The sequence below is a fragment of the Epinephelus fuscoguttatus genome, linkage group LG4, assembly GCF_011397635.1.
Source record: "Epinephelus fuscoguttatus linkage group LG4, E.fuscoguttatus.final_Chr_v1".
Classification (NCBI taxonomy): Eukaryota; Metazoa; Chordata; class Actinopteri; order Perciformes; family Serranidae; genus Epinephelus; species Epinephelus fuscoguttatus.
The window spans coordinates 33,342,687-33,364,122 of NC_064755.1; the positions used below are offsets into that span (position 1 = coordinate 33,342,687).

The 21,436-nt window shown below is 40.3% G+C and overlaps 2 protein-coding genes across 4 annotated transcripts; both read right to left on the reverse strand.

The window, feature by feature from the left end:
* Positions 1 to 1,014: 1,014 nt before the first annotated feature.
* Positions 1,015 to 9,088, reverse strand: tdg.1 (thymine DNA glycosylase, tandem duplicate 1). Of its 2 annotated transcripts, XM_049574963.1 has the most exons (11): positions 8,956 to 9,088; positions 8,275 to 8,346; positions 6,326 to 6,492; positions 5,628 to 5,920; positions 5,459 to 5,528; positions 5,017 to 5,152; positions 4,806 to 4,888; positions 4,619 to 4,713; positions 4,270 to 4,441; positions 3,775 to 3,927; positions 1,015 to 1,812 (listed from the first exon to the last, which is right to left on the reverse strand). In XM_049574963.1, exons 2-11 carry the CDS (start codon positions 8,328 to 8,330, stop codon positions 1,685 to 1,687), a joined length of 1,353 nt encoding a protein of 450 aa, XP_049430920.1. In that variant the 5' UTR covers positions 8,331 to 8,346; positions 8,956 to 9,088; the 3' UTR covers positions 1,015 to 1,684. The 2 variants fall into 2 exon arrangements, with proteins under 2 accessions (XP_049430920.1, XP_049430921.1); XM_049574964.1 differs by lacking the exon at positions 8,275 to 8,346 and having other exon boundaries at positions 8,956 to 9,079.
* Positions 9,089 to 10,460: 1,372 nt separating this feature from the next.
* Positions 10,461 to 21,079, reverse strand: tdg.2 (thymine DNA glycosylase, tandem duplicate 2). 2 transcript variants are annotated; one of them, XM_049575047.1, is made up of 10 exons: positions 20,958 to 21,079; positions 17,781 to 18,124; positions 17,493 to 17,692; positions 17,248 to 17,317; positions 16,214 to 16,349; positions 15,902 to 15,984; positions 13,364 to 13,458; positions 13,106 to 13,277; positions 12,758 to 12,916; positions 10,461 to 10,873 (listed from the first exon to the last, which is right to left on the reverse strand). In XM_049575047.1, the coding sequence occupies exons 1-9, from the start codon at positions 20,966 to 20,968 to the stop codon at positions 12,810 to 12,812; spliced, it is 1,218 nt and encodes a 405-aa protein (XP_049431004.1). In that variant the 5' UTR covers positions 20,969 to 21,079; the 3' UTR covers positions 10,461 to 10,873; positions 12,758 to 12,809. The 2 variants fall into 2 exon arrangements, with proteins under 2 accessions (XP_049431004.1, XP_049431003.1); XM_049575046.1 differs by lacking the exon at positions 20,958 to 21,079 and adding an exon at positions 20,656 to 20,921.
* Positions 21,080 to 21,436: the final 357 nt, after the last annotated feature.

Consider the following 21,436-nt stretch of genomic DNA (forward strand, 5'->3'; position numbering starts at 1 on the left):
ATGTGTTTCTGAAAACATTTCAGGTGTGAAACAGGTGATGCAGTAACAGTGTCTTGATTTATATTTGATCAACACTGCCTAGTTTCACGATCAGTGATTGACAGCTGCGTTAGAAACGCCTCAGCTCTGATTAGTTGCTTTCCATGAGAAGCGGCACATTCTGGCAAAGGCCATGAGATGCACAAGTGGAAGCAGGAGAAAGTGATTTCTTTCACAGATCGTCTGTCTCATGTACTACTGTGTGGTGACAGTTTCAGCAAATATGACGTTTTTTTTTTTTTTTGTTGTTTACAAAAGTTACCAACTGTAGCTTTAAGAGTGTTTAAAAGCACTTCGGACCCATGACAGTGGAGCATATCATAACGGACTTTAATTAATGACCAATTAAAGAAAAAAGTACTATATCTACTAAAGATATGTAAGTCAGGTAGTGTGGTCATAAGATAAGATGGTGATGTTTTGTCTAACATTGTCATTCATTCATTTTCCGTAACTGCTTATCCTGTTGGGGGTCACTAGGGGGCTGGAGCCTATCCTAGCTTGACATTGGGTGAGAGGTGGGGTATACCTTGGACAGGTCGCCAGGTCGGCCAATTTAGAGTCACCAATTACCCTGCATGTCTCTGGACTGTGGGAGGAAGCTGGAGTATCCAGAGAAAACCCACGCTGACATGAGGAGACTATACAAACTCCTCACAGAAGGGCTCTCCCATCCCAGGCGACAACGCTAACCTCCGCACCACTATGCTGCCCCAAATATTGTCAAATATGCACATTTGCCTCAGCTGAAGCATTTTTGGGGGCTCTGTGGTCAGAGGTCCAAACCATATTACTGTGAAATCCTGTTTCAGGATCTAGAGCACGTTTGTTGCATGTCAGCGCTTCTCTTATGTGTTGGGCTCCACTTTCTACTGTTGTTTTCTTTTCTTATATATTCTATCTACTCTTCTCTATACTCTAAATTAACTCACAAGGTTGTATGACACTTAAAATGACTGAAAGGGAATCCAATAATATAGAAAAAGCATCATCAGGACATTTTAATGGACAAGTGTTTCATAAAATTCCTTGTGAATGACATTTTCATAAACATACAAAACATAACTCTAAATTTCCTAAAGCAAAAAAATGATGATAAAAGATTAAAATAGAACCTGTTTTGAGTTTTGTAACATTATATTGAAAGGCTTGCCCATTATTCCCTGTGAGGGATCTCTAACAGACGTGATGAGCCTGGTGTCACCGAGAGATCACTTTGCATCGTGGTCAGTTCATAGCACCATGAGTGTTAAACATTAATGCTAGCTAAATCCTGAATTCACAGAGGATCATGTAGTCAAGCTTATAAAATAACCTCCTGGAGTTTTATCTACTGTGAAAACAGTAGAAGTTGAATGTTCACACATACTGCATCACAGTGCAGTAAGGTACAGTACAGTACGAAGGTAAAAACAAATGTTTAAATACGCGACCTTCTCCAAGGACAGTCGAGCATCATTATCAAGTCCCTGATTTCACATCATTAAAAAGACTGCCGTGAAGATGGTCATACATGTACACAAGACCACAAACAAAATTAAAAAGTGCAGAAAGAATATTCTGCAAAACATCTAAAAAAAGTCCATCTATGTGTGTATATTTCACTCGGACACTATTAAAACCATCTAAAAGTCGTCATGAGTCCTTATACGCTGCCGTCCTTCGGTCCACCGCTGATGTCTGGGATCTGATCTGCAAAAGACTGGGTCATCCACTGTCCGTCTGGGAGCTGGCCCTCTGGTATTTGTGACGTGGCCGCCTCCTGTGCTCCTTCTGAAGACAAGACGACACAGACTCAAACCCTGTGCTGAGGATAACAGGACACAACTGATATCTATAGAGTGGTGCAGGAATGAGTCCTTAAACCTGGAAATGAGTTAGTATTTCTGCACTTTGGCGCCCTCGTCTTGAAGTCAATGGATTTTTGAATATGTTTTTCGTTAGATACCTGAAATAAGGTCAACACAAGCTGAAGACTGTTTCATATTTTTTCTACAACACAAAATATACTGGCGAATTTTATGTCTTAAAAAAGGCAGTCACTAACAAGTAGCTAAATAAGACAACAAAGCGTCATCACACTGAACACTGCTCTACAGCCTCGTTGTGGTGGCAACGTTGAAGTCATGCGACCATGGTGTAGTTCATTTATAGCCTAATGTGAGCTTTTTACTATGACAATTGTAGTTACACTTCACAAATCGAAAAAGTGCTGAACAAAACATTTGAGTGTCAAACTTTTTTTTGCCACAGAGCTTATTTTCTACAATAATCCAAAATTACATTTGCTTTTTGTTGAGCAAACCAGGGCAATGCTAACTTTCAGGTAAGCCGACAAAAGACGCTATCCCTGCAGCACTCCATTATGTTTAATCTGGTAAATCTGTCAACATAATAGACACAATATTATTTTTAAGACAACAAATCCCTTGTGGAGGATATGAGTTATGAGCTATGAGTATGTTCACATGGTCACAAGAAATCAGGTTACTCAGAGAAATTATGTTACACAGGATACTGACAACCTTGTTACTGTAAATCCACATATGTATGTATACATGCAGCAGCTCAGGCTTGTCACACACTTGCAAAAAGCTGATTAAAAGTTGGTTACATGGCTAGAAAATCTGGAGAAATCTAGCTGGGGAAATCAGGTTTCCCTGAACTCCTCCCCAGATTACAGAATGTCAGTTATGCCCTCATATATGAAGTCAGCTCACAGCAGAAAGTCGGCTGTAATACAGTTACTGAAGTTCATGTAAACACTCTGAATGCTCCAAACAAACCTGAGTAAGCCTTAAAAAACAGTTAAAAATGTATCTGGACAAACAACATTAAGCTTCACTCTGATCATTACAAAGGGTGTTCAATTTCAACACTCTAAAGCCCAGTTCTGATCAAAGAACATTGCAGAGAAAAGTTGCAGCGGTGTGAACTGGCCAGTCTGAGCTCTGTCACCTGCAACTCAGCTGATCAACTCGCTGGCAGCTGGTTTGAGGAAGGAAATCACATCACCTGTTTCAACAACTAATCAGCTTGTAGTGAAGCCTACTGGTCAAGTCAGCAGGCTTCACTACAACAACTAATCAGCTTGTAGTGAAGCCTGCTGGTCAAGTCAGAATGACCACAGACGGCAGGTCAGGTGCTATGTTTCTGTCCTCACCGTGTGCTGGTGTCAGATGGTGGGTCACTGCTGCGGCTTGCTGTATGTGCCTCCTCACACACACACACACACACACACACACACACACACACACACACACACACACTCTCACTGACTGATTAATTGGTGCTGGTTATTTATATTATTGTGGTGTATTTATTATGAATACAGTCCATCTGGTTTTGTTTCTGTTTTGCGCCGTTTCATCACTACCACAAATGCAACTGTAGCCAGTATCTCACCATCATGATCCTCATTCATATTTTAAGAAGCTACAAATTATATTCAGCCACAAAATAAGTCTGAAAAGCTGCAAATCAGAACACAAGTACGGAGAGTTGTTGCATAGAGATGATACACCATCTCATTTAGTTGCATTGGTGTGAACCAGCAGGTTTTTAGAACGTTGCAGAACGATGCGTTGCAAGTAGTTGCATGTTTCAACTCGCCACGTCGTGGATCTTTGGTCTGAACTGGGCATTAGAATAGCTGTAATAAAATGTGAGGAGTGAAATACACTTGACTCTGTGTGTGTGTGTGTGTGTGTGTGTGTGTGTGTGTGTGTGTGTTACCTGTGTTTTCTGTAGTTGAGAATGTGCAGTGACCGTTGGTCTGGCTTTGGCCTTGACCCTCTCCAGGTCCCCTCTCTACATACGCTCCACCGTAGGCGTCTTCATAACCAGGATCGTACTGCTCCTCCTTAATCGCCATCCTCTTGGCATCCTCTGTTGATGTATAAAAAGGGAGAGAAAATGCCAAACACGATCTAAATTAGATCCAGATATGAAACTAAAGGCAGGATTCTACTATCAGCATGTACTTAAACTCACAAAGTAACAAGCCAATGATGACACTACTTTGCATATTATCACTTAAAAAACTCGTTAAGCCTTCATACAGTATTTTACAACACTATTACCTATTTTTAAATGATAATCATAGCTTTTTTCTTTATGTCACAATGCTGCTTCCAGTTTCACTATAAGAAAACAGATTTTTCACTGCCATGCCACTAACAGGTTGGATAACAAACCACACATACATTGATCCACACAGACGGTGCTTACCCTTGGCCAATTTCAAGTCAAACGTGTACTGAATCTCCTCAATCTCTCTGCTCTTTTGGACGCCCTTCAGCTGATCTCTGAGCTCCCTCAGTTTGATGTAGAAGTGGACTTTGTCCTGAGCACGAGGGAACTGAGCACATCGAGCGCTGGATGAAGGCATTAGATACAATGCCTGTGGAGGGGAAATGACTGTCAGATCAATCTTTCAAAAAAAGTAATACTGTATGGTTTAAAAATGGCTGTGGTGTGGTTAAAGGAGGAGAGAGTGAATCCATTTTAAGAGGCTAATTTGAAAAATGAGGCTAAAGTTCATCAATATTTGATGGTAATGAAGCAGTCGGGTGCTCACCACTTCACAGTCGGGGATCTTGTGTGGCTGCAAACCAAAATCAAGTTTCTTTGGTTTTTTACCAAACATCTCTCTGCAGAACATTTCATAGATGCCTTGAGGGGAAAAAAACAGAAAATTAATACTTTAATTCATTTTATCAGGTAATTTTATTGCAACTGTAGCTCTATGGTAGGAGAGTGCTTACATTTTCCATTAAAAACAGCAATTAGAGGCTTGAATTTCTTCAGCTTCTCTACAAGAATTTTGCCTCCTTCACGTAACTCTTTACTGTTGAGATGAAAACAAAAGAAAAACGGTTAAAATACAGTGTTATGTCATGGTGACTGAGCAACTTAAAATCTATGAGCAATGCCACTGGTATCTTACACATTTTTTTCCATCATTTTTAGGCCTACCTTGAGAGGTCTTTGCTTCCTGGTGTCGCCCTGGCCACCATGTTGGTGAAGCCCATTTTGTACTTGACAGGCAGGGTGGTGTCATGCATGTGGTTGAGCTGCTCTTCAGTGAATCCAGACAGAAAAAGGCACTTCCCTGAAAATTTAAAAAATACCCCGTCAAAGGAACATATCTGGAACCTGATCTGTGGTGTTGAGAAAGAGGTGCTTGAGTTCATCTAATGGAATGCAGGGGTACGTCTTAAAGAAAAGGTTGGAACCGCTGTTCTAGACATCTGACACTCAAACTGGGTCTTGCAAAAAAAGATCCAGGATCACACACTTGCCCTTCCCTCACACTCTTTTCTATAAAATTTCTATAAAACTTCTCTGACAATTTTGGCAGGACAGGAGTCATTTTTACTATTACACATCTCAAAATCTTTTTTATGAGACAACTTACAGAAATGATTTCCAGGACCTGGAAACCACCGTCCAATAAAAGCTGCCATCAGTCCTGGATTGATGCCAATCTGGAAAAGAAACAGTGCATGGTTTTGAAGCGTACAAACCCAAATTCATTCCTGATAGCACTGTGTTTAGCTTTGAAACAGTTGAACGGGGGATCTTACAATGACATAATCCAGGTTGTAATCCAGCAGGTCTGGTAGAGTCTTTTTCATGACTTCCTCCTCTGACATTCCCTTGAAGCGGTCAATTTTCCTTTTCACCTTCTTGAAGCTCTCGTCAATCTTCTCTTGCTTGCCGTCCACCTGACCCTCAGCAGCCTTCTTGGGCTTGGGACCAGGTTTGCCTTTAGGTGCATTTGGGTCCTTTGGTGGCTTTGGTACCTTGGGGACTTTTGGTGGTTTGGGCTCTTTGGGCTCCTTGGGTTGAGCTTGTCGGCCTCTCTTTTTTGGCGGGGCTACAGGAAAATTTCAGAGAGGTGACATCAAAACGAAGAAGCGCCTGCATTTTGTTAAAACTGTGGGCAGATACAATTTGCATCTTAGTACACTTAAATATAACTCCATTTAATTAAATTTTTGGAGTTTCTTAAAGCACATCAAACATCAATGCAAACCACAAGAGTACAATTTATTTCAGTAAGCCAAATATATGTGACAAGGCTCTCAATAACTTACACAAAGCTTGTCTTTTTCTAGCAAGCATGCGAATGCCATGCAGTATTACAAAACTTTCATCAGATATTTAGGTGTAATTTTTCAATACTTTATGGCATAAAAATAAATCTAGGACCTGACACAGAGCCAGCTGATGCACATATACAGTGGAGACAGGATGTCTTAGTCAAAAGAGATCATAGTACGTTTTGCCAGGTTGGCAGGTTCCTGCTGTTCCATCATGGGTTCTGGATTCGCCATGTGTGCCATGGCTGTCTCTCCTGTCTGCTCCTCGGGGTAATGAGGCTGATGGTTGTGGTTGAAGCCTGAATATTGGGCCTGGAGAGCTTGAAATTGCTGTGCAGAATGAACCCTGTGAAGAGGAAGAATTTCGAAAAGACAGAAGGGAAGTATACATCAAGTGAGAGGGCAACTGGATTTGCTGCAGCGTTAAAGCTGAGTTAGATCAGTGTGTTATGTAACTTACTGTATGCGCTTTTTTCTGTAGTTGATTGAGTGTTACAGAGTAATGATGCATAATTCACTGTGATAAATGAATACACATAACTGATGCACCCTCCTACAACTGTTAAGAGTCAGTTACTCCTCATGAATGGTAGGTTTAGTTTGCCAGTGTAGTTAGAGACACTCTTGTGGAGCTTTATGTTTGAGAGTGAACTACTACAACCTTCAAAATAACCATAAAGTTGATCAACACCTCTTAAAAACAGTTTCAACAAAAACTGAACATCATAACCTTAATGACCTTGGCACTGTTGAAGGTCTATTGTATGTTTGCATTTGTTTTAGCGAGATGAACCTAATACACTGATGTGCTAGGGTTTTAACTGTATGAGATTTTCATGGTACTAAAACTGTCTCAGAAAATATTGCAGTTTCACGTTGTCACAGTATTTTACAGAATTTATCTTATTATCTGTCAGAGTGACCCTTAAAAAATGAAAATAGAAGGGTTGTTAATCAAACGTTTTAGTACTATTGAAGTAAAGATTTCTATTTTTCCTTATTTTGACTCTTCCTTTACCTCACTCCATTTCCTCAGCACTGACTGGTTCCTTTCACTCTTAGTTCACTCATTAACCTGATTGAGGTCACCTGTTCACCCCTATTTAAACCCTGAACACCATTTCACTCATCTTTTCTTCATCGGCATAGAGAGCGGCAGTCCTGGTAAGCAGTTTCTTTCTCTTTAGTTTATCCTGTGTATGATTAGTTTATCTGAGCATTATTTACTCTTACTAAGATGGACATTTGTTTAATTTGACTTAAGTTTTAATTGTGTATTTGTTTATTTTGGATTCGAACCCATGTGTGTTTGCTCCCACTTTATGTTTAATTGCAATTTGAGTTTGGAAATAAACCATTGCATGCAGAAGGAAAGTTTCAGTGGCTGATGCATTCTGACCAATGCCCATGATAGTAGACCTCTCCCACTGAACCTCTATAACTATAACTAAAAATTTGAATCACTTTGTTAATGGAAGTATGTGTAAGAAGTCTACCCATAGAAAATAAATAAAATAAAGCCCAGATTCAACAATCAGCTGCATTTCTTTATAAAAAAACAACAACAAAAAAACCCCCAAATATATAAATAAGCAAATGTAGATAGTATTATGACCGTCACCTTTTATATCACGGTATACCACGGTAAACCAGTATATCGCTGCAACCCTATGGAGTGCATATCAGTCATGAAAATGTGGCATGTGTACATGTCTATAGTTAAAAAAGAGGAGAACATACAGATCATTCTGTAGAGTTGTGCAGCTTATATTCAAACCACATGGAAAACCCACACTGTTAGTTCCCATTCAACAACTGTTAGTGAATCAGAGACTGTAGAAAAGCTTTACATTATATAAAGGGAAGAAATCATTCCACCAACAAGATGCTTTTTAGTTCTCCCTGTGTTAAACCAACGTTAAATGCCATCCAGCTATGAGAAAACAATATATACAGCACTAAAACATAATTCATGGTGCACAGCCCAAATGGCATATCATAAACAATGGTAAAACAAAATCAAAAGGGGCACACATGCTTTCATTTCATTTTCGCCACACTTTTGCCATTCAGAGTTTTGCAGATATGATCCTGTGTGGCCACATTGCTGGTGAGGAGGAAGACTCACCACTGTTGAAGATACTCCGGGGAGACAACAGGGAATCCATTCAGCTTGTCTTCCATCTTTTGGGTGGTTTGACTTTATTAAATAAATCAATATGCATATTGAGGAAACATGTCTAGGTGATGCACATGTGGTTTAGCATGTTAAGAGTCTGGCAGTGTATGAAACTGAATGCATGTGCCAATAGGGCATTGTAGACAAACTGAGGATTTAACAAAAGATAACATTAACAAAAGGATAATTTAAATGGTGATACATAACACAACAAAGTTAAACCATTTAGATGCATGACCATTTTAAAGAAAAAAGTATCGTACACACCAAATTCTGCGACTGCACATCAATGACTGTACCTGCACCTTATTCTATGGCTATGCTAACTCACAAGCTAAACCCGGATGAAAACCATATGTCCATTTTAAACCAGTTTTAAAATACACTGCTCATACATAGAGATTCAAGTTTGTAGCTGTCTTATTTCACTCGTAAATGTTTCGTGTTCCGGGTGATAATATAAAAGCTATTGTCAAAAGCTATAACAGTAGCAGTGCCACAAGTGCAGCTAGCATTAGCCAACAGCTAGCTGCTCGGCTAGCTTAGCATGGATGAATGGTTTCGCTTCCACTGAGAATCCTCGCAGAGAAACCGTACACAAGTTACCAGTATTTAAAAACTTACACGTACCTGTTGTGGGTAAGGTTTTGATTAGTTTCTCGTGTACAAATAACTGTTATTTTTCCATCTACTGCTCTTCTATTCACAACATATGAGGAACAACAGAGGCAACAAAGACATGACAGCACTGCCGGTCAACTTTGACACCGGAAGATCTCAAGTCTAACACGTAGGGGTGTACAAAGAAAAATATCTTATGGTTTTAATTAGAAAGTGGCTCCAAGGAGAAGTATTTGTAACCATTGAATATTATAGTCTTATTAAACAAATCTGTTTGAATATGGTGTTTGTACTGTAAACTTCGCGACAAAATCGAAAGGTAACAAAACGGTACGTCCCTATTTTCACATTGGTATGAGCCGCTCGACTTTTAAACTCTGTTAGACTTGTTTCCTATTGGCTGATGAAGTCTGTGCTCTTTAAAGGGTGATGTTTGCAACTTGGTGCAATTTTAAAGTACTGCAACTGGTACAAGTATAACTACTACACCAATAATACAAAATATAATAGGTTAAAGAATAGTTTCAGTTTTTTGTTTTGAACATGGTATTAATTAAAATGAAAACAATAACAGAGCTCCACTTAAGGCTTTGATTTCAGACTTTTAACAGTTTTTGTCACATCTTAAAGCCTAAAAGTTCCAATGGGGTGATTTTATTGACCTGTATTTCTCTTTTAACACTCATGTGCGGTGTCCACTTAAGGACATCCTCAGGTTCCTCATCCTCAGAGTTTTTTTTCTGAGGCCATTTTGTCTGAGGTTATTCCATCTGAAGTCTGACAGAGGTTTTTCTGAGACCTGATGCTTTTTCATCTAAGGTCTGACACCTGAGGATGTCCTAAACTGGACACCATACCCATACAAACAGAGGGTTGTGCTAAACACATCACTACAACCTGATAAGACATAGTTTGTGTTTTGATGTTTTTACAGCAGAAAACAAGGCCATTCCTTACTGGTTTCCCATGTTCGAAAATTAGATTCACAGCTGTTATGAAGGCCTAAAGAATGTTCATAGAGTGCTGTTTTTAAGCCCAGCGCAAAGGAGATTTGTGCAAAGCACACTCTCATAAAAACAATTACATACACTTTAATGTAGCCTTGGTTCAAAAATAATCAGTCCTTTGAAATTCTATTCAACAAAGCAGTTGCATTGTACATATTGTAGCCAGAAATTTGTAATATGAAATTATTTCTAAAACTATTTAAACCTGTGTGGTTGAGGTTTTCATGCCAGTTTTTCTTTCTAGCCTCATAAATGTTGGTGTTAGTCTGCAGGTATATGGTTAATCTATACTGTGCACCAGTGTATAAGTGAATCATCAAAGTAATCAAATCTTCCTGCTCTCGTCTTGGAGCTTTGGAAATATGACTTTCCCCTCAACAGAAAGCATTAATCAGCTTTCTGATGGCTCGTGTGAGTTTCCTTACATTATAAGTTACATAACACAACCTCACATGAATGCTTTAAACAATGAGACAATAAACACGCCAGCTTTAGAAGAGATTTAGTAACTCTGTAATTACAGGTTAGAAATTCAAGAGTACAATTACTTATTTATACAGCTGATAAATCATAAAATGTCATTCTTTTAAAAATACAAAAATAAGTCACTGGACGCACGTACCATACAAAATGCAATAAATAGTGAAAAAAATAACACCAAAAACATGCACAGTCTGTTTGAGAGATAGAAAATGTAACCGTAGTGGGCACTTTCTCCCCTGTGCGTTACACTGTGAGGCATTGTGAAACTGCAGGACTTCACTCTTCTTGAGGTGTCATCATCAGAGGGTTCCTCGCCCTCGCTGATGTATGGTGCTACTAGTACAGTACAGCTGATATCTGGTATCTGTTGAGAAAATCTCTCCAGCTGCAGTGGTTCTGTGTCATGTTGTCCGCTGACTGGCCTACGATGTCCATTTCTGCAAGATAAAACCAAGCCAAAAAAAACCCCCATACGACTCAAAAAGATAGATTGTGCTGTTTGCATGAGGTATTTATAAGTTATTAACCAACACATTGGTAATAGTTCAGCAATTTGTTTTGTTTCTGGGAAGCAACCAAAAGACACTTTAAAGCACCATGGCAACGTTTTATGTGCTTTCTGCCATTTAATGCAAAGTACGTAAACTTCAAGGGATAGCTCAGGTCTTTTGAAGTGGGGTTGTATGAGATAGTTATGCAAAGTCAGTGTATTACATACAGTAGATGTCAGTCAGCACGCTCCAGTTTTGGAGAAGTAGGCTTGAGTACTGATACAGAAGCTCAGCAATGCACTGCTGTAGACAGGGGCAGTAGCAAAACGTATTTAAGCCACCTAGAAAATCCGTCCACCGTGTTGAATTGCCCCCTCGTGGTTGGGAGTGAGTTACTGCCCCAGTCAAGGGAGGTCAAGTATCTTGGGGGTCTTGAGGGTAGAATGAAGTGTGAGATGGATTAACGGTTTGGTGAGGCATCTGCAGAGATGCAAGAGCTGTGGTGAAGAGGGAGCTGAGCCATTAGGCAAAGCTTTCGATTTACTGGTCCATCTACATCCCAACTCTCACCTATGGTCATGAGCTCTGGGTAGTGACCGAAAGAATGAGGTCGCAGATACAAGCGGCCGAAATGAGTTTCCTCCATGGGGTGGCTGGGCTCATCCTTAGAGATTGAGTAAGGAGCTCGGACATCTGGAGGGAGCTCGGAGCAGAACCGCTGCTCCTTCATGTCGTAAGGGGTCAGTTGAGGTGGTTAAGGCATCTGATCAGGATCTTCCTGGGTGCCTCCCATTAGAGGTGTTCCAGGGACATTCCACTGATCGGAGGCCCCGGGGCAGACCCAGAACACACTGGAGGGATTACATATCTCATCTGGCCTGGGAACACCTTGGGGTCCCCCAGGAGGAGCTGGAAAGCATTGCTGAGGAGAGGGATACCTAGAATACTTTGCTCAGCCTGCTGCTCCTGCGACCCAGCTTCGGATTAGCGGGTGAAAATGGATGGATAAATGGAAAAATATCCAATGTAAAAAAAAATCAGTATCAGTTTAAGTGTATTAAGAATATGTTAACTCCTTCACTTTCATCAGACAGGGATTTCTGAGGGGATAATGAAAGTATTATACAGCTCTCTTCAAAGCTAGGCTCCACTGGGGAAAACAGTGATTTAACATCGCTGAACACAGGAGCTGCTGGTCTACTGCTGCCTCCATCAGTTAGTCTGTTTGTGTCATTGTGTCACTGAAGTTTCAAAGGGTAAATTTGGATTCATCAAAGTCACTTAGTGTACACTTTTAGTGATTTAATTAAATTTTTGGTGGTTAAAATACATTTTACCGCTGCCCCCATCCACAGCAGTTAATTGCTTTGCTTCTATGTCAGAAATTCTGCCTGCTTCTCTAAACTAGGGCCGTTGCAACTGACGCCTACTGTTGGTAAAATACTGATGATGGAGAAGTCTATTACAACCCCACTTCAAAAAATCTGATCTATCCTTTTTAAAGGAGTCCTGTGCAGTATTCTTGTACACAAACAAAAGGCATCTTTGCATTTTAGTTTTTCCCAAAATGTAGTGTGTAGTATGTAGTGTCTTTGAGGCCTACATTTTATTTGTACTGACAAATCCATTTTTACTTCCAGGATGGCTTCAGGATATTGGTTCACTTCATATCAGTGTTGTATGAATATCAACAGACTTCTAATTTGCTTTCGACGGGTAATCAGTCACAGGCATAATTTACAGTTACAGTATATACACTGTAAACTAAGCTGAATTGCATGTAGCTCCACCTAAATATAATTAGAACTACACAGTAATTAACTACACTACCTTTGTGCTACAGCAGACAGGCCTGTTTTTTTTCTCCTCTCCTCGGGCTCCTTCAGTTGGAGGAGTTGCAGCTTTGCCTCGTGTCATCATGCAGCCCACTACAACTTTCATACTCTGGGTCCACCTGTTCTTCTTTGATTGCCATCCTCTTAGCATCCTCTGCAGAACAAATGCAACATCAAGGAGTTAGATCATCATCTTAGACATAAATGTCAGTAAACATTCACATGAACGTGACTATAAAATGACAGTAAGTGGTCTAAATCCCAAAAAGCAGGTAAATATTTGTATCCAAGCGAGTGACAAAATGAACTGCAATCCTGATGTTTCAGCCGTACAGCGGTTTACCTTTAGCAAGCTGCAGATCAAATGAGTACTCCGTCTCTTGCACCTCGTGGCTCGTTGCCAGGCCTTTTAACTGGTCTCGCAGTTCCTTCAGTTTGAGGTAGAAATGTACCTTATCCTGTGCACGGGGGAACTGGGCACAGCGAGGGCTTGATGATGGCATCAAGTAGCACACCTGGGTAAAAGGAAATATACAATGACTTTTGTTGTTTGTGCAGTTGATTATAGTTTAAGAGTAATCCATTTAGTGTTTTAACACACCGTTTCAGTTTCAGGGATTTTGTAGGGCTGCAGACCGAAGTCGAGATTCTTTGCCTTCACACCAAAGGTCTCCTTGCAGAAGATTTCATAAATACCTGCCAAAACGAACAAACGCGAAAACACTGTTAAACTTATCCAAATGGATTTATGAATGAGCCATCTAAACACTTAAAGGGACGGTTTACCCCAAAATAAAAAACACACATTTTCCCTCTTATCTGTGGTGCTATGTCTCAGTCTAAATTGTTTTTGTGTGAGTTGCCGAGTGTTGGAGATATCAGCTGTAGAGATGTCTGCATTCTCTAATATATATACAGTACAGGCCAAAAGTTTGGACACACCTTCTCATTCAATGCGTTTTCTTTATTTTCATGACTATTTACATTGTAGATTCTCACTGAAGGCATCAAAACTATGAATGAACACATGTGGAGTTATGTGCTTAACAAAAAAAGGTGAAATAACTGAAAACATGTTTTATATTCTAGTTTCTTCAAAATAGCCACCCTTTGCTCTGATTACTGCTTTGCACACTCTTGGCATTCTCTCCATGAGCTTCAAGAGGTAGTCACCTGAAATGGTTTCCACTTCACAGGTGTGCCTTATCAGGGTTAATTAGTGGAATTTCTTGCTTTATCAATGGGGTTGGGACCATCAGTTGTGTTGTGCAGAAGTCAGGTTAATACACAGCCGACAGCCCTATTGGACAACTGTTAAAATTCATATTATGGCAAGAACCAATCAGCCAACTGAAGAAAAACGAGTGGCCATCATTACTTTAAGAAATGAAGGTCAGTAAGTCTGTAACATTGCAAAAACTTTAAATGTGTCCCCAAGTGGAGTCGCAAAAACCATCAAGCGCTACAACTAAACCGGCACACATGAGGACCGACCCAGGAAAGGAAGACCAAGAGTCACCTCTGCTTCTGAGGATAAGTTCATCCGAGTCCACCAGCCTCAGAAATCGCAAGTTAACAGCAGCTCAGATCAGAGAGCAGAGAGGAGGAATCAGGCCTTCATGGTCAAATAGCTGCTAGGAAACCACTGCTAAGGAGAGGCAACAAGCAGAAGAGATTTGTTTGGGCCAAGAAACACAAGGAATGGACATTAGACCAGTGGAAATCTGTGCTTTGGTCTGATGAGTCCAAATTTGAGATCTTTGGTTCCAACCGCCGTGTCTTTGTGAGAGAAAAGGTGAACGGATGGATTCCACATGCCTGGTTCCCACTGTGAAGCATGGAGGAGGAGGTGTGATGGTGTGGGGGTGTTTTGCTGGTGACACTGTTGGGGATTTATTCAAAATTGAAGGCACACTGAACCAGCATGGCTACCACAGCATCCTGCAGAGTTGGACGATCATTTATTTTTCAACAGGACAATGACCCCAGACACACCTCCAGGCTGCGTAAGGGCTATTTGACCAAGAAGGAGAGTGATGGAGTGCTGCGGCAGATGACATGGCCTCCACAGTCACCGGACCTGAACCCAATCGAGATGGTTTGGGGTGAGCTGGACCGCAGAGTGAAGGCAAAGGGGCCAACAAGTGCTAAACACCTCTGGGAAGTCCTTCAAGACTGTTGGAAAACCATTTCAGGTGACTACCTCTTGAAGCTCATGGAGAGAATGCCAAGAGTGTGCAAAGCAGTAATCAGAGCAAAGGGTGGCTATTTTGAAGAAACTAGAATATAAAACATGTTTTCAGTTATTTCACCTTTTTTTGTTAAGTACATAACTCCACATGTGTCCATTCATAGTTTTGATGCCTTCAGTGAGAATCTACAATGTAAACAGTCAAATGAGATATCAGCTGTAGAGATGTCTGCATTCTCTAATATATATATATATATATATAATATATATAATGGAACTAGATGGCACTTAGCTTGTGGTGCTTAAAGTGCCAAAAAAATACATTTGAAAAACTCAGCAGCAATATCTCTTTACAGAAATTGAGACCTGGTTACTCAAAATAATCCACAGACATTGTTGTGAGCAGTTTCACGTGGGGACTATTTTCTTTCTACCCAACTACAGCTCCGAACCACATCACAGTGCAGAAGATAGCATGCATCTATTGCTAACTCATGTAGCACCACTGAGCTAGCTAATGTAACTGAGGGCTATGCCATTATTGTTTACATCTGACACTGTCACAGGCACGAGCCTCTTGTCCATGCGTAGATGAACACTTCCTTCTGCGCAGTGACACAGTTGGCGGGTGAAGTTTGGTAAAAGGAAAATAGTTCCTACATTAAACTGCTCACAACAAGGTCTGTGGATTATCTTGAGCAACAAAGTCATGATTTCTGGAAAGAGACATTTTCAAATGTATTTTTTTGGTGCTTTGGGCACCACAAGCTGAGTGACATCTAGTTCCATAATACTGAAGAGAAGGCAGACATCTCTAACACTCAACATCTCGCACAAAAACAATCTAGACTGATAAATACCACTACAAGTAAGAGGAAAAATGTGTATTTTGATTTGGGGTGAACTATCCTTTCATAGCTAAGTAGTTTCAGTGTTTAAATAATTTACCTTTTCCATTAAATGCTGCTATTAATGGCTTGTACTTCTGCAGTTTGTCGAGTAACTGTCGACCTCCTTCACGAATCTCCTTACTAGGACAGAAACAGAAAAACAGAAAATTATCTATGGGTGTTTCAAGCAACAAACTGGATTAGGTGACCCCCCCCCCCCCCGAAGTCCTCGCTCGTTAGATCTTAGAATTCAGTCTACTGTTGGACAAACTGTGTATCATTTTATATATAAGCATTAACCAAAGTGACTATTTTGTAATCAGTGAAACTGCATTTGTACAAACTTAATAGAACAGTTTCTTTTATTCACCTGGACAGGTCCTTGCTGCCAGGTGTGGTCCTCTCTACCATGTTGGTGAAGCCAATGCTGTATCTCTCCGGCAGGCTCTGGTCGTGCATGTAGTTGAGCTGCTCCTCAGTTAGACCAGAAAGAAACAGACATTTCCCTGGATAGGAGAGAAGAGGTAGACATTTAATTAACAAATGGGTGACTGAGACAAACAAAATACAATTCAAAACATAAAACCCATACTAGTTTTTTTTTTTTTTTGTTTTAGACAAAGGACACAGGATCAGTTACTGTTTACTGGACTACATCAGCACACACAGCTGGACAGTGTGCAGGTTTGTTTTCTAGTATTTAGTTTATTTAGTGAGCTGATGATTAACATGACAGCAAAAATCTTTTCATTGTAAAATGATCTGCTGTGCTGCGATACTGGTGCTGTTAATAACAGCACCAGTATCAAATCATTGGTTCCCAACTGGTCCAGCAACAGGGGCCAGATTTCTCCGTTGTCATTAGTTCAAGGTCCATATGGTCTAATATATTCAGAGTCATACTTGAGTTTGGACATGTCAAAGAGCTAGTTTGCTGTCTCTGTTAAGTAGCTGTTCTTTAGTCACTCACTCTACAGCTGGAGACGGCACCTCTGCGCCAGAAATTTATCGTACTTCAAAATAAAGTGTTTTTTTTTACAAACTTGACACATTAACAAGTCACTTGCGGTCCATTCAGTCTGGACCTGCAACCCACCATTTGGGAACCACCACTGTAAATGATGATATTCTCCTTAACTGACCCCTTAAAGAGATTTAAATCTGTTTCAAAGTGGTATAACAGTGTTACACATCAAAACAAAGGTTACATCATTTCATTAAATGTTTTTGTGATTCAGTATCTCTGGATGTTTTGGGATCTCTATGTGCATTTGAAATTAGGCGTTTGAACAAATCTGAGCTGTGTGACAACGGTTTGTTGCGGGTCGGCAGGGTAGGAACATATAAAGGTGAAAGATGATGTGTGTTCACTGCAGTCAGTAATGAAATTGAATTTCAACATACAGAAATGGTTTCCTGGGTTTGGGTAATGGTGTCCTTTGAAGGCTGACAATAGTCCTGGGTTAATTCCAATCTGAGGAGAAACATGAAGGCGTTACCATGGCAACAGACCTCAAAATTACAGGTTTCTTTGTGACTGAAACCCTTCAGCTGACACATTTCTTTTTTTAATGTACAATTGGCACCAATTCACAAGTTATTCAAATGAAATACAGAAATTCTTAAAAGGTCTCCAGTAAGTAACTCACTATCAATATGTCGAGGTTGTAGGTGATAACGTCTGGCAGGGTTTTGGCCATAACCTCCTCCACTGACATGCCGTTGAAGCGGTTGAGAGCCCTCTTGGCTTTTTTGGCAGCCTCAATCTCATTGTCCTCCTCCTGCATCTTGCCCTCCTCTGACTGCTGCTTAGGAGGCCGGCCTCTCTTCTTCTTCACCGGCGTCACAACTAAGACAAAGTGGATGAAGGTGTTATAGATATGTCGAAAAACTCTTGTGGTGTGTGGGGGAGGATTACTTTGAACAATAACCTCAACCTTGAGGTGGACCAACAGGCTGAGGTTGGTGTTGAACAATCGGCTCCTGCTGCTGCTGTAGTGTATGCTGATGCTGAGGGTGGTGCAGCTGTGCAGGATGATGATGCTGCTGCTGCTGCTGCTGCTGCTGCTGCTCGTTCCTGACCATCGGCTGGTAGGTCAGGTCCTGGTAGTGATTTTGGGCCTCATAGTTCTGGTAAAAAGGTTCCTGGTTAACAGGTGGTTCCCGGTGGACAGACAGCTCGGCCATGACAGGCTCATCTCTGGAACCTTCTGTGTAGTGGCCCATGTTGTGATACTGCATCACATACTGCGCCTCGGGGTGCTGCTGGCTGGACTGGTACCTAGAAAAGAGAGGGTGCATGAGAGAAGAAGAGAGGATGAGGAAGAGGAAGGTTAAAGAGAGGGAAAAGGAGGGATAAGAAAACAAAACAGGACCCAGACACAGCATGAAAGGACAAATTACGTCTGGTGCTCAATGGGGTGCGTGAAGAAGTGAGTGAGGCAAACTTACAAGACACAATACTTACAAACACACATGCGCTGATATACACCTGTTTGTATTCTCTGCATTTCATTCAGTGTGCCGTGTGTATTTTTCCTTGTTTTACTGCAGCTGTTTTGAGTGCATAATCTAGAGCTCTCACTCACGGCGCCCACAAACAGGTCTTTTAACACCAACTTTGTTGTGCGCTCAGGTGAGGCTGACCAGAATGGAATGAAGATATACAAACAATTGATAGGACTTGCAAAATCATTGTGACTGATATGAATTTGACAACAGGTCAAACATGTGAAGAATTTCTGTTATGGCCATGTCCAATCTACAGCTGGCAAGTATAGGTTAAGACCCACTGCAGGTGCATTTATTATGACTGTAGCAGGTGAAGGAGTAATAACTGCTGGATAATGTAGCAGCACGTTAAAGGTGCAGTGTGCAGGATTTAGGGGCATATACTGACAGAAATGGAATATAACAAGTGTGTTTTCTTTAGCATGTAATCAGCTGTAAATAAGAATCATTGTGTTTTTATTCCTTAGTATGAGCCGTTTTTATCTATGTAGGGAGCAGGTCCTCATCTATCTATCTAATCAACAACTATAATTAGCAGCCCCTCTGCTACGAGCCGAAAAGTGGTGTAAAAAAACTTTTTTTTTTTGTTTTAAACGTCAAACTGCTTTACTCAGTGTTTCTACCAATTGAAATCACCTGGGCTCTCATTTATAAACATTGCTTACGCACAAAATGAGGCCTGACAAGAGGTGTATGCCACTTCCCACGAAAAAGTGGTGATCTATAAAAACAGACTTGATGGGAGAAACTTTGAAGCATGCTAATAAACATTTTGGAGACAGGAAATTGGCGACGCAGATGGTGAGGTGGAAGCCTGATTGTAGAAACTGTTAAATATTTTTTGGCACACATCATTTTTAGGTTTTGTCTGCACGTACATTTTTAGTATGGATCCTACTCATTGTTTAATAAAATGAGACCCCTGGTCTGTTTGTTTCATGGAGGAAGAGACCTCTGTGGATAACTCGGCTTCCAGTAAAACATCTGGATCTTAAGTTATCTGAGAAAAAAGGCGAACACACATTAGCAATTAGCAGTTTCCCGTGAAACAGCTTTATTACCACGTTTGTTTGTTTTAGAGAGGAAGAGACCTCTGCAGACAATTTGGCTCCCGCTAAAAACCTTCTGAACAATAAATGCTCAAGGAATTCCAACCGGGAGTTCACACTTGGCACATGGGAGACGTTTTGGCTGGTTGCAATCTGCACTCCTCATCGCTAGATGCCACTAAATCCTGCACACTGCTCCTTTTTAAATTGCAAAAAATATCCTTTCAAATTGGTCAAACCAGAAACAGAACACATGATGCAATATCATCACATTGCAGAATTAACAACAGTTATATTTGCCACTTAATTAGATGTCTTGTTATATAGCTTACCTGAATTATAACTCAGGGTACTTCTGATTTAAGATATTACAGGGAGTCTGCAGGTCCTTACAACGTCTTAAAATAAATGTTATAACAATAAGGCCTTAAAAGTTGTCAAATAGTCTTCAACCTGAATTTGTGAGGAACATTTTATTTAATTTTAATCACAAATCTTTTAATTTCTTTTTGTGGAAATGAGTGAAGCTTTTTTTATGTAAAAGTCCACATTTCTAATGTTAGTAATCTTATAAAAAAATATAATAATATAATACTGTCATTTTACTTTATACTTGCACAAGACCACATATATTCTATCTCCAATGCCTCCCTGCGATGCTTAAATAAGTGAAACATAATTTGCCCAAAAATCAGTCCTATATTTGATTAAAAGGTGTCTCGACAGGGTCTTAAGAAGCATTAAATTCAACTGTCTGATACCTGTAGACACCTTGTATTTGTCAACTTCCCATTTTTTCTCACATGGTTATTATCTATAAGAATCTGATAAGCTTTAATGTTGGTCGTGTGTGCACATAAGGAATTTAAGGTTTTTGCTACTCTCTATGTGCTTGCACAGAATAGACATAACAGCTAACAACAAGGACAACAAAGCTGCACAGGGTAAACAAAAATACTGACTGCTATGTACAGATATAAATATGTATAGAAGTGTATCTGTATTTATACAACAACATTAACACAATGGCATTTATAGACAATAGTGCAATGGTGAGACAATAGTGCAATGGTGATGGCAATGGCTATCACTTGCTTCAAGCCTAAGTATAAAGTATACAGGTATGTGTGATGGCTTGTGTCAAATGCTATTTAATTTTTTTCTCCATCTCATGCATGAAAATGAAGACGTCAGGGTAATAAAATGAGAAGTTTCCCATGACTTGCCACCACCACCTCCGACACCAACTCACCACTGCTGAAAATAATCCGTAGGAACCGTCAATGATGTATACTGGTTTTCTTCCATCTTAACTGTTGACTTATTTGAATACATTAACATTCATTCTGCTGCCAAAAGCATCGGCAGACACTGGAGATGTGAGCTACAGCACATACTGTTGGCACAAAGAAGACGGATGGACGCTGCTACAGGAAGATGGAAGGTTTAGCTAACCGTAAGCTAACAACATTACGCAGTCCCAACAGCGGTCTTTGAACCGTCAGTGACCGTTACATCAACGACACATAAAGGTGTGTGAGCAAACTAACATACCTGTCATACATTTTTGTTCTTTAGTTTTCAGATAAGGAGACGGGGGCTGGGAATCCTCCCAAAACAAAGACCATTTAAACACTCATCATTTCCGTGTGCGCAGCTTGAGTGAAGGCTCATCGCCCCCTCGTGGTTAGGAGGTGTACTGCATGAGTCGAATTAAATTTAATTATTTAGGATGTTCAGTCTTATTACACAATTATACTATAACAATTTTACAGATAATTTGTTGGTTTAAATATTATAACATTTAGACAGAATTACAGTGTATGGTACACAGAGTGTATGAGTTTGTACATACGACCGCTAGATGGCAGCAGATACCGTAGATGTGGAAGCACCAGCACGAATTTACACTGTAGACGAACGTAGCAGCCAAAGATAGTGTATATTTGTAAAGCGCTTCACTCCATAGGGAAAGCGGGACCATTTATAAATACACACACATGCTGAAAAGTCCATATCTAAATCATATTAAT

What these genes read in the sequence shown, in the direction of transcription:
- tdg.1 (XM_049574963.1), bottom strand. Translation starts at nt 8,330, where the DNA reads ATGGAAGACAAGCTGAATGGATTCCCTGTTGTCTCCCCGGAGTATCTT. An exon ending in CCGGAGTATCTTCAACAGTG is followed by an intron (nt 6,493 to 8,274) that starts GTGAGTCTTCCT and finishes TCCTCTTCACAG; the next exon opens with GGTTCATTCTGCACAGCAAT. An exon ending in CTCAACTACAGAAAACACAG is followed by an intron (nt 1,813 to 3,774) that starts GTAACACACACA and finishes TCTTGTCTTCAG; the next exon opens with AAGGAGCACAGGAGGCGGCC.
- tdg.2 (XM_049575046.1), bottom strand. Translation starts at nt 20,744, where the DNA reads ATGTTAATGTATTCAAATAAGTCAACAGTTAAGATGGAAGAAAACCAG. An exon ending in ACAACCTCGACATATTGATA is followed by an intron (nt 17,318 to 17,492) that starts GTGAGTTACTTA and finishes GTTTCTCCTCAG; the next exon opens with ATTGGAATTAACCCAGGACT. An exon ending in AGCAGCATTTAATGGAAAAG is followed by an intron (nt 13,459 to 15,901) that starts GTAAATTATTTA and finishes TCGTTTTGGCAG; the next exon opens with GTATTTATGAAATCTTCTGC.